A 15,066-nucleotide genomic window follows, 5' to 3' on the forward strand; every position below is an offset into this window, starting at 1 on the left:
TTTGTTTAATTCCCTCCTCCAAACAAACAAAGAAATGTACAACACAGGAACAGGCTGTAGAATGACTCTAATAACATCTGTTTATCATCTGTTGAAATCAAAGCTGTAAGCTAGTGCTGCTCATATATATGCTTAAAGACATTTGGATAAAAATGGCAATACATCAATATATGTCCACTTTCTCCATTTTAAAATATATACCCTAAATACATTTGAATTCTAGCTATTTATTCATGTGTTTTCTTCACGTCTACATTACCTTTACCCATCTGAATTTTCCAATCTATATGTAGACTAAATCTCCCATGATTATTGCAATACCTTTCTCATAAGCTTCTCTTCTTTTGTACTCTGTAGTTACAATTCCACAAATGACTTCTTGCCTTTACAATTTCTCATCTCAACCCAAACTGCTTCTACATCTTGGCTTCCTGAATTTAGGTAGTCCCTCTCGAATATGCTAATATATTCTTTAACAGAGCCACCCTCCACCTGTTCTCAACTTCCGTCCTTCCCAAATGTCACATATACTTCTACATCTATGTCATCCTGTAGCTGCATCTCATCAAATTCATCTATTTTGTTTCAAATGCCTCTTGCATTCAGATACAGAGCCATAAGTTTAGTCCTTTTATTATTTCTGTAGCATCCAGAGCCTTGTTCTGCTGATTCACCCTTAGATTTGTATTCTCTTCCCCCTCCTGTCATGGTCTGTTTATCATTTCCCAGAAATGACAAACCTTTCTTGTTTTGCTCTTTTCTTTGGTATACTACATCTTCCCAAATTTGATCCTTTGCCCCATGTTTTAGTTTAAAACTCTCTCTACTTCTATAGTTACGAGGCTTGCTTGAACATCAGCCCCAGCACAGTTCAGGTGCAGACCTGGTACAGATTCTGCTTTCTCCAGTACTGATGGCAGTGCCCAAGAACCCAATTCTCCCACACCAGTCTTTGAGCTAAGCTTCATTTCTCTAATCATATTGGTCCTATGGCAATTTGCATGTGATTCAGGTAACTATCCAGAAATGATATTCTTAACTCAAGAAAGCCTGATTAAATTGGCCCCTTTTAAAATGTCACGGCACGGCACCACAGTGGTTAGTACTGCTGCTTCACAGCTCCAGGGACCTGGGGTTCGATTCCTGGCTTGGGTCACTGTCTGTGTGGAGTTTGCACATTCTCCTCGTGTCTGCGTGGGTTTCCTCTGGGTGCTTCAGTTTCCTCCCACAGTCCAAAGATGTGTGGGTTAGATTGATTGGCCATGCTAAAATTGCCCCTTAGTGTTTTGAGATGTGTAGGTTAGAGGGATTAGTGGGTAAAATATGTAGGGATATGGGGGTAGGGCTTGGGTGGGATTGTGGTCAGTGCAGACTCGATGGGCCAAATGGCCTCTTTTTATACTGTAGGAATTCTATGATTCTATCCATGTTTAGGAATGGAAAAAGGTATCCACAAGAGACTGAGAGATTTGGGGTTGTTTTCGTTGGAAAGAAGGCGGCTAAGAGGGGACCTTATTGAAACATATAAGATGATTAGAGGTTTAGACAGGGTAGATAGTGATAGCCTTTTTCCTAGGATGGAGAAAGCTAGCACGAGGGGGCACGACTTTAAATTAAAGGGGGGTAGTTATAGGACTGATGTCAGGGGTAGGTTCTTTACCCAGAGGGTGGTGAGGGACTGGAATGCCCTGCCAGCTGCAGTTGTAAATGCGCCTAGTTTGGGGGCGTTTAAGAGATCTGTGGATGGGTTTATGGACGAAATGGGATTGGTTTAGATTAGTGGGTTAGTGTTTTTTTTTAAAAGCTGGTCGGCGCAACATCGTGGGCCGAAGGGCCTGTTCTGCGCTGTAGTGTTCTATGTTCTATTGTTCTAAATGGTGGGATACATTTTGAAGTAATCTTGTTGTGACCAACTGAAAGAGTTGAATAAAGTAAGGGAGTCAGTTCATCCCTCCTCACCCAGGGGCATAACAATATGAGGACATCCCACCTGGAATTTAACAAATCGAGGAATCTCATTCAGGATAACAAATTTGGGGCACTCCACCTGGGGAAGGTCATTCAGGTTGTTTCGCTCTGTCATAGCGTACAGTTTTCACTCTATAGTATGCAGAGATTTGGCTGCCCCAGGTTTGCTACCCGGTGCTGCTCCTGATTTGATCTTACACATGCCTCTGAAGCAGGGTTAGTCTGTGGCTTGGCAGTAATAGCTGAGGGAGGAATATGCCAGCCCTGGAGGTTATGGATTCTGCTGCTGCTGCTGAGGGCCCACAGCACTCCATGAAAGCCCAGTTTTCAGCCGCACTCACTGCCTCTCTCTTTCGTTGCATTTAAGAGATACATTTTATCGGAATAATTTCAGTTTGTTAAATTCCACAGCACGTTGCCTGTGCTGCAGTGGGATTCAGCAGGCTCTCTGTATAGCGACTGGCCACCTTGACCCTGGGGGCAGGGTTGGTGAGGGCTGACGTGCTGAGGGAGGGGCTGGGCAAGGGACTAGTGTCAAGGCCACGTGTGTGAGGCTCACTCCGTTCCAGTTATCCGGAGCTCTGGCTTTTCCTCCACTCATCATGTTGTCTGTGGCCTCGGCTCGCAGCGTGACAGCGAGAGGCGTGTGTGAGTGAATCACGATTGTTCCTGTCTCTGCTGTTTTCGCCCTCCTTGTTTACTGCGCAACACAATGGCATACCCAGCAGAAACTTCTGGTCGGTCTCCTCTTTTATACCGGGTGGAAAGAAAAGAGATTGTCAGCTCTCCTAACCCGGTGTGTTTCTGCTGAAAGCCTCCTGTCCTTCCTTCGCAGTCCCATCCATCCGTACATGTAGACTGGAAGAAGCAGGTACCATGCTCAAACTGACCGGATTTCAGACCCATTACTGGCCGCTAGTGAGATTCCTCGTCCCCCTGGCCATTACCAATGTAGCGGTGGATCTCGGGGAACAGGTCAGTGATTTGATTTTTCCAGCCTGGGAATGCTGTTGCTGTCTACCGTGGTTAATATGCGCCGCTGGGCTCGGGATGAGCGGATGACATTTTGGCAGCGAGGCTTTGTGAAAGGACAAGGCGACTTCCTGCGTGCGGCAAGTCTTTAAAAGCTGATCAGCTGTGGTCAGCACAGCCATAGCCTCCTAATGTGGAGGGCTGGCTGTGTACAAGACCGAGCGAGCCCCGGATGATCATTCCCTGGGTTGTTTGTGTCAGATATTAAAATAAATATTAAACGTGCGGTGAATTTGACCCCAGTGGAATCCCGATCAAGGTGCATGGAAACCAGGGTAGGATGCAGTGTATCACTTTGCCATTTCTCCCCCTCGTTAAGCTGAATTCCACCTCCCTGACTAGATTGTAAACCCCCGTGGCCAGAATTCTCGCTTCGGAGATAGATCGATCCCTGCTCCCACCCAATGCATGTCATAGATCCAACCTGGCCTCATTCCGTGTTTAGATTTTAGAGGCTCCCCTCCCGCCCCCATTCACTTCCAATAGCCGCTTAATCATGCTGTCTATCCCGTCAAGGTCCATCTGCAGCAGTCTGCCTCTCTGGCGACTGCTATCTGTCTAGCTGCAGTCGAGGGAAGCTTTCATTTAATCAGGCAGATTATATATCCACAGATTAATCTATTGTGTTTCTATCATACTGTTGCTTCAAACCGTTAGATTAGTTACTACGAAAGAAAGTACCCTCTCTCAAGGTGATAAGGTTGGCAAATGATTCGCCAACAATTGATAAAATAGATCTTAATTCTAATTAAGTGCATCTCCACTATTAAAAAGTTAATTGTGAAATTATTAACTTCCCTCCACTCATTATAAAAAGGACCAATGTGATTTCTCTGAGGGAGCAGTTAAGTCATGGATGACGTCTCCCTCTACCAATTATAGATGCATGCTATAATTGACCTCATCACCTCTGATAGAAAAGTGAATAAATAAAGCAGGGTTTCAATTGCTGTCCACTGACTTGTGCTGCAAAATTAGCATATTGTTAGGGGCCAGATCAGAAACCTCAAGGTGTATGGCGAAATTAGACTAGACCCCAATTGTTTCATTTTGGCATTAGTGTGAGGATAAGGTGTTTCACTCCAGGTGCGATTCTATTGACACACTAGGAAACTTTTATCAAAATGAACTTTATTTTTAATATTGTTTAACTTTTACCATTTGAAATACTAACATATTAGAAGATATAATTCTTAACTGCTAATCTATCTCAATTATTTACAATTCAAAAAATATTTCTTTTAAATTCATCTTCAAAGTCAGTTAGCAAACAACACAAGTTTATATGTTTTTACTTGATAATGGTTCTCAAGCCTTTGAGAGAGAGACAGACCTGTCTTCTGAACCCAAACAGCAACCTCCAGAGATGCCTCTTGTTTCTTTTAGGACCTTGCAGAAACTGCTTGCTTTTCCCTGTAAGCTTAGCTCCACCCATTAGCACATGACTCTTTCCCTTGTCAATTACTTTATTTTTAATATTGTTTAACTTTTACCATTTGAAATACTAACATATTAGAAGATATAATTCTTAACTGCTAATCTATCTCAATTATTTACAATTCAAAAAATATTTCTTTTAAATTCATCTTCAAAGTCAGTTAGCAAACAACACAAGTTTATATAACCAAAACTCTACTCAAAAGCCCAGGGAAAAACAAAACTAAATAAAAATGCATTAACTCAGATTAAAACAAACATCCCATTGGCTAAGATCAATTATTAGCTTGTATTTTCAGTATGTGAGCTACCTAGTGCCGACAAATTGGCACCAAGAAAACAGAACTGAATTCTAAACATAGCCCTTATTGGAAACATGATTCTTTTAAAATTTGATTTATTATTGTTACATATTAGCATAAAAAATAATGTACTGTTTCTTGTGCGCTATACAGACAAGGCATAGTGTTATACATAGGGAAGAAAATGAGAGAGTGCAGAATGTAGTGTTACAATTATAGCTAGGGTGCAGAGAAAGATCAATTTAAAGCAAGGTACGTCCATTCAGAAGTCTGGCAGCAGGGAAGAAGCTATTCTTGAGTTGGTTGGTATGTAACCTCAGACTTTTGTATTGTTTTCCTGTTGAAGAAGATGGAAGAGAGAATGTCTGGGGTGCATGGCATCCTTAATTATGCTGGCTGCTTTTCCAAGGCAGCGGGAAGTGTAGACAGAGTCAATGACTGGGAAGCTAATTTGCGTGATGGATTGGGCTACATTCACGACCTTGTATAGTTTCTTGCGGTCTCGGGCAGAGCAGGAGCCATACCAAGCTGTGATACAACCAGAAAGAATGCTTTCTATGGTGCATCTGTAAAAGTTGGGAGTCGTAGCTGACATACCAAATTTCCTTACTCGATTTTACCAATTGTAACACAATTTTTACCACCATGATTCTATGCTGTCAAATTTTCTTCCTAATTCACGAGAGAACCTACCTCTTCAACCACACCTTTGGTTCTCTCTCCCTTAATGACTGTTCATCATCGATTTCTCATATCCAAGTTTTTTTGTGAAACAACTTGGAACATGTTGCTAAATTAAAAGTGCTACACATTAGTGAACTTAAAAACAGCTGCTTGAGCTGTCTTGTCACATATCATTACATAATTTTAGAGATGGTAATTAGCCTCATTCAAAGTTCAGAAAAATCTGAATGCACTTATTACATACACCTGGGCTAAGCTAAATCTGATTGCCTTTCATAGGATGCGGGTGTCACTAGCTGGTCCAGGATACATTGCCCATCCCTTATTACTGTTTAGAAGAGCATGGTTAACCATGCTCTTGAAGCACTGCAATCCATGTTTTTTTAATTTGTTTGTGGAACATGCGTGTCACTGGGTGGCCAGCATTTATTGTCCATCCCTGGTTGCCCTTAGAGGGCAGTTGAGGGTCAGCCACATTGTTGTGGCTCTGGAGTCACTTGTAGACCAGATCGGGTAAGGATGGCAGATTTCCTTCCCGAACGAACGTTAGTGAACCAGTTTTTCCAACAGTCGACAAGTGTTTCATGGTCATCAGTAGATTCTTAATTCTAGATTTTTTTACTGAATTCAAATTCCACCACCTGCTGTAGTGGGGTTTGAACCCAGGTGTCCAGAATATTAACTGAGCTTCTGGACTAATGGTCTAGCGATAATACCACTGGGCCATCACCTGCCCAATGGTGTGGGTATACAAACAGTGCTGTTAGGGAAGTTCCAGGAGTTTGATCCAACAACAGTGAAGGAACTATGATATAGTTCCAAGTCAGGATGTTGTGTGGCTTGGAGGGGAGCTTGAGGTAATGGTATTCTCCGTTATCCTTGACCTTCTAGTGGTAGAAGTCACAGGTTTGGAGAGTGCTGTTGAAGGAGCAGCACAGTGACACAGTGGTTAGCACTACTGCCTCAGAGTACCAGGGACCCTGGTTCAATTCTAGCCTTCGGTGACTGGTTGTGTGGAGTTTGCATATTCTCCCTGTGCCTGCGTGGATTTCCTCCCGTGTTTCAGTTTCCTCCCACAGTCCAAAGCTGTGCCGGTTAGATTGATTGGCCATGCTAATTCGCCACTTAGTATCGAAGGATGTTTAAATTGGGTGGATTAGGCATGGTAAAGAGGATGAGGTGAGGGATGTGCCTGGGTAAGATGCTTTTTCAGGGAGTCGGTGCAGACCCGATGGGTCGAATCTGCACTGTAGAGATTCTATGATGTATTGCTGAAATGCACTCTTGTAGATGGTACATATGGCTGCCATGTGCATTAGCAGTGCATGGAGTGAAGATATAAGGTGCCAATCAAATGCCTGTTTTGTTTTGGATGGTGTCAAGTTTCATCAGTGTTATTCAAGCTGCACTCATCTGGTTAAGTTTAAGTATTTCATCAGGTTCCTGACTTGTGCCTTGAAGATGGTAGACTGACTTTGGAGAGTAAGGAGGCAAGTTATCTGCAGCAGAGTTCTCAGCATCTAATCAGTTCTTGTAGCCACAGCATTCTTATAGCTGGGCCAGTTCAGTTACTGGTAAATGATAACCCCCAGGATATTGATAGTGGGGATTTAGCAATTGAATGTCATGGGGCCATGGTAATCAGCAGGAAGTTTGAAGCTATGGCACTTCATGTGGTCCGAAGTCCATGTTGCCAACTCTGTCCCGTCTGTAAGGAGGACTTTGCAGGCTCAATAGTACTGAAGTTGCCATGGTGATTTCCAGTGCCTAGGTTGAGTCATTCCTTTTAGGCTTTGTAGTGGTTTCATACAATTGAGTGGTTTTCTGGGGATAGATGTTATTACTGACATGAGCTTTAGATTCCAGGTTTTATTAATTGAATTCAAATTCCACCAGCTGCCATGGTGGGACTTGAACCCATGCTCCCAGGACCATTGGCTGGACAGCTGGATTACTAGCCCTTTGACGTTACCATTATGCCATCACCTCCCTGTGTGGATCTTTGTTGTAATCATAATTTGTTCTGAAAATGTCACTAGTTAAGTATTAATTCTGATGACTTGAGAGCTCACCTGAGAGCTCATTTTTAGCATGGCAGCAAGTCATCTTCAGATCCAAAGGACTGACTCAGCAGAGAAGATGCATTCTGGCTATAACCAAGTCAACAATCCTGTAATATAAACAAATTGTTATGCTTCTCTTAGAGAAACAGATTCACTTGGGAAGTGTTGACTAATGATGCTCCAGTTATTGAATTCACGCAGTGCAGAAGGAGGCCGTTTGGCCCATCATGTCTTCACCGACCACAATCTCACCCAGCCCTATCATATTTACCCTGCTAATCCTCCTGAGACCAAGGGACAATTTAGCATGGCCAATCTACCTAACCTGGACTGTGGGAGGAAACCGGAGCACCTGGATGAAACCCACGCAGATACGGGAAGTGCAAACTCCACACAGACAGTTGAATAGTACCTATTTAGACAAATCTTATATCGTTGGTCTCTAGGAATAGACACCAGAGATGTCATTCTGGGAAGAGGATCATAACTGTGGCTTTTAAATACTTTCAATATGTGTTTTGAAATAAGTTCAGCTTTTAAATGGTTTTAAATAGATCTTCAAGCTTTTTACTGAACACTTACTGTGTGTCTGATAAGTACAATAGTTTGTTTGTTTGCTGGGATAATAATGTTGTTCCAGCAAGACAACAGACACTGAGTCAGCTTGATCCTTAATAATAATTGTGGAGCTTTCTCAGTCTGATTCTTTGGTACTAAAGTAATTGCTGTACATGGAGGTCAAAGCAAAGAAACAAACCATTTGGATAAACAGGATTTTGCTGATGTATATCTACCATTAAGCCTCCTCTCAATCTTTTCATCTCAACAACTTTGCCTTCTATTACTTTACCCTTCTATTGTTTATCCAGCTTCCTCTTAAATGCTCTTCACCTCAACTACTCTGTAGCAATGAGTTCCACATTCTAACCATTCTTCAAATGAAGGTTCTGCTTAATTCCTTTGGATTTATTAGTGACTGCCCTATGGCCTCTAGTTCTGGACTCCCCAGTGAGTGAAAACATCCCTAAGTGTATCATATTAAACCCTTTTATTATTTTAAAGACCAGGTCACCCTTCAATCTTCTCTTTTTGGCACAATAGCATACTAGTTAGAACTCTCAGCACCAGGGACCCAGGTTCGATTCTGGCCTTGGGTGACTGTCCGTCTGTGTGGAGTTTGCATGTTATCCCTGTGTCTGCCTGGGTTTCCTCCAGCTGCTTCTGTTTCCTCCCACAGTCCAAAGATGTGCATGTTAGGTGGATTGGCCATGCTTAATTGCCCCTTGGTATCCAAAAATGTGTAGGATAGATGGATTAGCCGTGGTAAATGTGCGCGAATATGGGAATAGGATGTGGGAGTGGGCCTGCGTAAAGATGCTGTTTTGGAGAGTCAGTGAAGATTCAATGGACCAAATGGCTGCTCCTGCACTGTAGAGATTATATGATTCTATAATAATTTTGAGCGTTTTAAATATTTTCTGATATTATAACTTCTCAGTTCTGGTATCACCTTTGTAAATCTTTTTTCATCTTCTCTCATCACTCTATTTTTTTTATAATTTAGAAACCCAATCTGTTAACAGGTTTGTGCTTTTCATAACCCATTTGAACATTCTGATGAGGGTCCAAGTGTTTCTGATTAGCTTTACTCCGGTAAGTTGCAATCATCCACTGTACAGCTACAAGACAACGGCCACATATATTTCTGACAACAGCCACTTGTGGTCTGATCACAAACAGTAGAATTTGCTCCATTAATTAATCTGTCAACAAGGGAGTGCTAATTATAATAAATCATATTTAAGATGGCGGTGACAAAAATTGGAATAGACCTCCAGTTAGAGCAGTGATGATGAAAACCCTGAAATTATTTCAAAAGAAACTAAATGTGGAAGAGATAGCAGAGAGATGATGGGTGTCTCTCTACACATGAAGCCAGATGGGTCAGTTGATAGGTGTCTCCAGGATTAATTGCCTTGTGATTTGATGAAAATGTAGTGTTGTTATTCTAGGCTTTGAGGTCAATTTCTTCCAATGATCACTAGAAAGCAATTGATAATTTTACACACAATACTTCACTAAAATGCACTATGTGCAGTCATCTACACTGCTGATCAGCGCCTAAAAACTAATGGTGGCAATGATGAGTTGGCACTCTTCCATGATCATCCATTCCCTTCAAGGACAAAAAACGAACACCATACTGCTGAAAGGTACAATATCTTTTATGGATTAAACAATTGTTTGGAAAAACTTATGGAACATATGTGGCCTTCAGAATGATATTTTGTGTTTCTCACAAGAAAACATTGCAAATCATTAATTGGTACATTAACATATGCTGACCCCAGATGCGTCAAAAGGTTTACAGACATGATGATGTAGAATTTGCTCGCACTGAACTGCAGCAGTGACAATCTCACAGAATCAGTTCTTGATTTTTGTCTGTATTCTAGCTTTGCTATGCAGTCTCAGTATACTTCAGGCTCAGGCCATTATTGAGATAATGGGCTGAGCTGTGAGGTCAGGTCTCACAATGGTATTTGTCTGCAGCCTGTAAGATAAAGGAAGCAAAACTGTGTTTTGCATGACATTAAACCATGTACACAAGTATTAATCATGTCAAATCTATAGAGTAGATAAATGGATTAGGTAATTTATTGAAAGCAAACTGCTTGTGTCGCGTGATTGAATTCAGTTGGCTGCTAGTGCTGATGATTTAAATCTGTAGAAAATTGATGGTTTATTTTCTATAAACTGCTACTTCTAGATCCTGGTTTTTGAGAGGGTATGGAATATGGCCTGCTCTGTTGATCCAGAAGCTGAACTATCAGCATTCTTTATGAAAAGTTCATTAGCATGTTCCCGAAAGCATGTCAAGCATCTAATTCTGGAGGGCTGGAGGAAAGATGCCTGTAATTTAATTGAGCATTTTGGATCTTTGCCTGAGTTATACGCTGAGAATGGGCTTCACAAACCCCCAGGTTTGGGGATAAACGCCTCCACCCCCCCACCCCGCTTAGCCTTTAACTTTTTTGGGCCAATGCTCTTTAGTAATTATAGGTCTTGTCTGCAGGAAGAAGTGCCACTGCATTAAGCTGCTGTGCCTCACTGGAAACAGTGACAACTACTGGAATTGTAGCAGGCCCAAGAGGAACAATGAATATGCTAAACCCAGGGTAAGGGCGAGAACAGATTGGGGCCAGACTGGCAAGTAAAGTGGAGGGACTGCACCAAGGGAGGCAAATCTATGACAGATGAGTGGGGTCCTGCACTGGTACAGTGAGCTTGGGAAGGATGCAGTCAGATCAAGCAAGGTTAAAGCACCTGATGCCCTGTAATTTGGAGTGGCATTGGGGTGAGGTCCCTCCATTGAGCATTAATTGCTCATTAAGGGCCTAATTGGGCCACAGGTGGCCAGCTCACTCAATGCTTCCCTTGCTACCTGTAAAGCTGTGGCAGGGGTGAGCAGGATCAGGCTGGTGGTGGGCACAATGTTGTTGTGTGGTTCCTTTAACTTACAGGTCCACATGCTTGTTTTCGGACCCACAGGTAACCCTGCAAACTTCAATTCGCTTTCTTTTAGGCTTTAGACTTTTGTTAGTTGACTATGTATAGATGGTGAATCCAGCTAATACCTAGTAAAATATTAAAGCCAAAGTTCCACTGATTAGACTCAGTTATAATGGAAATGAGGGAGTGGGTGACCACATGACAGAGTCATAGCAACCCTACAGTGCAGAAAGAGGCCATTAGGCCCATCAAGTCTACACTGACCACAATTCCACCCAGGCCCTACCCCATATCCCTACATCTTTATCTGCTAATCGCTCTAACCTACACATTTCAGGACATTAAGGGGCAATTTTAGCATGGCCAATCAACCTAACCCATGCATCTTTGGACTGTGGGAAGAAACTGGAGCGCCCGGAGGAAACCTATGCAAACATGAATAGAATGTGCAAACTCCAACAGACAGTGACCCAAGCCGAGAATCGAACCCAGGTCTCTGGGGCTGTGAAGTAGCAGTGCTAACCACTGTGCTACCAAAAACAGGTTTAGGAAGAAGTCACAAGTCATGCAGAAATTACTGGCATTTGCTAACTGGTTTTCCATTTCAAGTACCAGAATGATGAACCCTAGGCAGGATATAGTAGATGATTTGAGGACTGAATCTATTTGAGTTGTTTTGAGGAACAAAGGGTGGCTGGTTGTATTTTTATAGAACTCAAAATAGTGTGAAGGAGATGAGCAAATTTCTTGGCAAATTTCAAAGGGTCTGGGTGGGATGCTCTTTTGGAAAGTTGGTGCAGATTCAATGGGTCGAATGGCCTCCTTTTGCACTGTAGGGATTCTGTATGGATTCATTGGGTGTGTCAGGAGCAATATTCAGTTCATAGTCAGGAAGTACAGGAGGAGATTAAGAAAGGGGTTAAGGGTGGAAAGAGAGTTTACAAGAAAAGATGGGCAAGTAATATTAAATTGAACCTTAAATAATAAAACTTATATAAATATTTCAACTAAATGCCAATGCTTGTTTTATAAAGTAATAAATGGTAAAGAATAAGTTAAATGCTTTAGCCTCACCGTTGATTATTACTGCTGTAAGCCTCTCAATTTGAAACTACAGTTGTCATTCTTGTTACTCGGTTTCTAGATTTGGACTGAATAGATTACTGCTATCTGGAAAAAAAATCAACTCCTTTCTGTTTTTGCTGCATCATGTTTGCAGCATTCATCCTGCTCTGAGAGGTTTTTTTTAAATCAAGTGAGCCACATTACCACAACCTTTATTAAAGTGTTGCTCAAACTGTGCTTTCCAAGGGATCTATAAAATAGTAAAAAGTCAGGATTCACCTGACGAAGGGACTAACCCGAAAGCTTGTGCGTTTACTATCAAATAAATCGGTTGGACTAAAACCTGGTGTTGTCAGACTTTTTACTGTGTTTACCCCAGTCCAACGCCGGCACATCCACATCATGTCTATAAAATAGCCCAGTGGTATATAAAAAGGTGGGACTGCATATATGCATCATGCAATGGGTTGATTAGCTCACCTCTGAGGTGGAGCAAATGGGAGTCTGGAGAGTAGCAGGAAGATCAGCAGATAAAACTGCAGTTACCAAGCCATTTAAGTTCAGCCATGTCCAAGGAAGGTAAATTTTAAATATGCAGGCATCAGTTCAAATAAAGGATGCTGTATACATGTTTTGTCCGAGTATTATAGATTTTACATGTTTTATAATTTAGATGGGAGATTCATGATTATTAATCCAACCAAAAAATGATGCAGACCACTGATCGAACTGTTGATTGTGCACCATGCTCTAGTAAACACTCTCTCTGTAGCGGGTTTGCCATTTGTAGATTTTGTAATGTCATCCCAAGATTCAGAACAGCATACTTGGCAGGCCCAGCTTTAGTCAGCATACTTCCAGCAAAGCCAGGCAAAACAGTATCAACCTCCAAAAATAAGACCTGTCTGATAAATTGCACTGTTGCTTTTCTCAGCCAAAGCTGTTTTATGTTACTTGCCTGGAGATTTAGATTGTTATTAAGGGTTTGTGCACATCATTAACTGATTATAAGGCATTGTTCATGCTGCAAATGAGAATAGCAGTAATGTATTCATATATTTAATAGTGTGCCATGCTGCTTATCTGATCACTTGCAAGTGGGCCTCATTTTGCTGCCTACCAAGCAAGGCCTCAGATCTGCATTTCTGAGTTATCTAACAATAGTTAGCTATTCTCTTTGTGAGCGGCTCAGGAAAAGATGAGAGGGTGAGATCAGCAATGTCCTTCGACACTGATGTGGATTCAATATGATACATCTGGTGCTGGGCAGTTTAACAGCCTGGGGTGATGAACTCCATAATCTAACAAATGAGCCATAAGCAGAAAATCAGAAAGATGGAAGATCCTGTGCTGGAAAGCCAAGAAGCAGAAAATCTCACAAATGACCCTGACATTGATACCAAGCCACATATATGGAAGTGCATGCCAGGAGCAACACCAGATAAATCTGAAAATGAGGTGATGGCCTGATAAAATACAGTACAAGAGTACATACATGCTGAATCATTGAATATTACAGTTCAGCAGAAAAAGCTGCCCGAATTAGTACCGAAATCCAGCTCTTTCCCCTATTATGACCCTGAACCAGATCATGAAAATTTCTGCTGTGATCTGGCTAGGGACCTGTGGCGATTGTCCCTTTTAAGGATCAATCACCAGGATATGGGTCACATGACCCAGAGAGCCAATCAGGGAGCAGGGTGGAGGGGGGAGGACCATTCTGGCAAGCAAGGGTTTCTGCCCCAGAATTTTCTCAGGAGCTGGCTGCAGGCATGTGGCTGTAAGTATCTATACAGCCTTCACCTGTAAATAAATGTGCTTTTCTTCCTTACTAAGAGAATAAAGTCACAAAAGTCTACAGTTTTTAAAAAAGAAAATACATTTTACTAGACAAAGTCAGAGAAGTAAAACAATTTACAAAGGGCAGAATTCCCCCAGAAAATTTCTAAGTGCTTTCCCCAGCGGGAAAATTGGTGAAATTCTTGTGGCATAGATCCTGCAATTCAGTTCACAATTCAGCCATACTTAGAAATATTTCTACAGCTTAGGAAGATTCTCACTGAATTCAGCCACATTTACAATTTTTGTGGAGTGGAGATGTAAAGAAACTAGCAAGGCTGCTTTGTGTTCTCCAGACAACCTTACAACACCCTCTCCTCTCTCCGCCTACTCTCTGGCTAAGACCACCATTCCCCACCGCCCCCCCCCCCCCAACACTCGTACCAGTGACACCCTGCTATGCAGCCAAAGGTGCCCCCAGCAGCCCCATCCCCCTGCCAGGGCCCTTCCCCAGACTCTCCCTCCAGGAGCGCCCCCTTGCCCTCCCTCCTTTCAGGTTCCCCCCTCCCTTTCGAACTGCCAACCTGGCAGTACCAAGGTGCTTCCATTTCCCTGACCACCAGGGACTTCACTGGCCTCAGAGCCTCCCCTGCTTAGCCATCATGGCTGTTTTCTCTGGAGATGAGTTCCTGCTGGTTTCCCACTGCATCCCAATGTCAGTGACTTGCAGGAGCTGAGAGAATCCGACTCTCGCTGGCTATGAACCAGATTATGTTGGAGTCCGTGGACTGGGAGAATTCCAAAAGGAGTTCTTGTCGGTGCCAATCATGCCATAGCCCCTCTCCTTTGATTCTCTAGCCCAAGGGTGATTTACGCATGAGCATTCAGAGCTGTTAAATCGTGCCCAATATTTGTCTTATTCTCTAACATAAGAATTAATATGATGTAAATATGAAACAAATAAACTTTAGCTGAATACACTACTCTGCAGAGTAGTGTATTCAGTTGCAACCAAAACAGATCCTAAGGATTTCTCAGTAACCCACACCGATGTCAGTGTTCACTGAGAGTTACATAATCTCACTAAAATTCTGTCTTCCTTATGAGGCATTACAAGTCTTCACTCTTCCTTTTCAAAGATCCAGCCTTGAAGTTCTCTCCAAAAGTCACTCTGACTCACCTTCTGGGCTCATCAAGCCTTTTCACCCTCCACTTTTTTTCCA

At 42.3% G+C, this 15,066-nt stretch overlaps 1 protein-coding gene across 1 annotated transcript in view; it reads left to right on the forward strand.

The window, feature by feature from the left end:
- Positions 1-2,493: 2,493 nt before the first annotated feature.
- Positions 2,494-15,066, forward strand: part of ankhb (ANKH inorganic pyrophosphate transport regulator b) — a 129,536-nt gene continuing 116,963 nt past the window's right edge. The window contains exon 1 of the mRNA XM_080205039.1: positions 2,494-2,943. Coding sequence (XP_080061165.1) covers positions 2,845-2,943 — 99 coding nt within the window. The 5' untranslated portion in view covers positions 2,494-2,844. The remainder of the gene's footprint in view (positions 2,944-15,066) is intronic.

The sequence above is a fragment of the Carcharhinus amblyrhynchos genome, chromosome 2 (assembly GCF_965287045.1).
Source record: "Carcharhinus amblyrhynchos chromosome 2, sCarAmb.v2.hapA, whole genome shotgun sequence".
Taxonomy (NCBI): domain Eukaryota; kingdom Metazoa; phylum Chordata; class Chondrichthyes; order Carcharhiniformes; family Carcharhinidae; genus Carcharhinus; species Carcharhinus amblyrhynchos.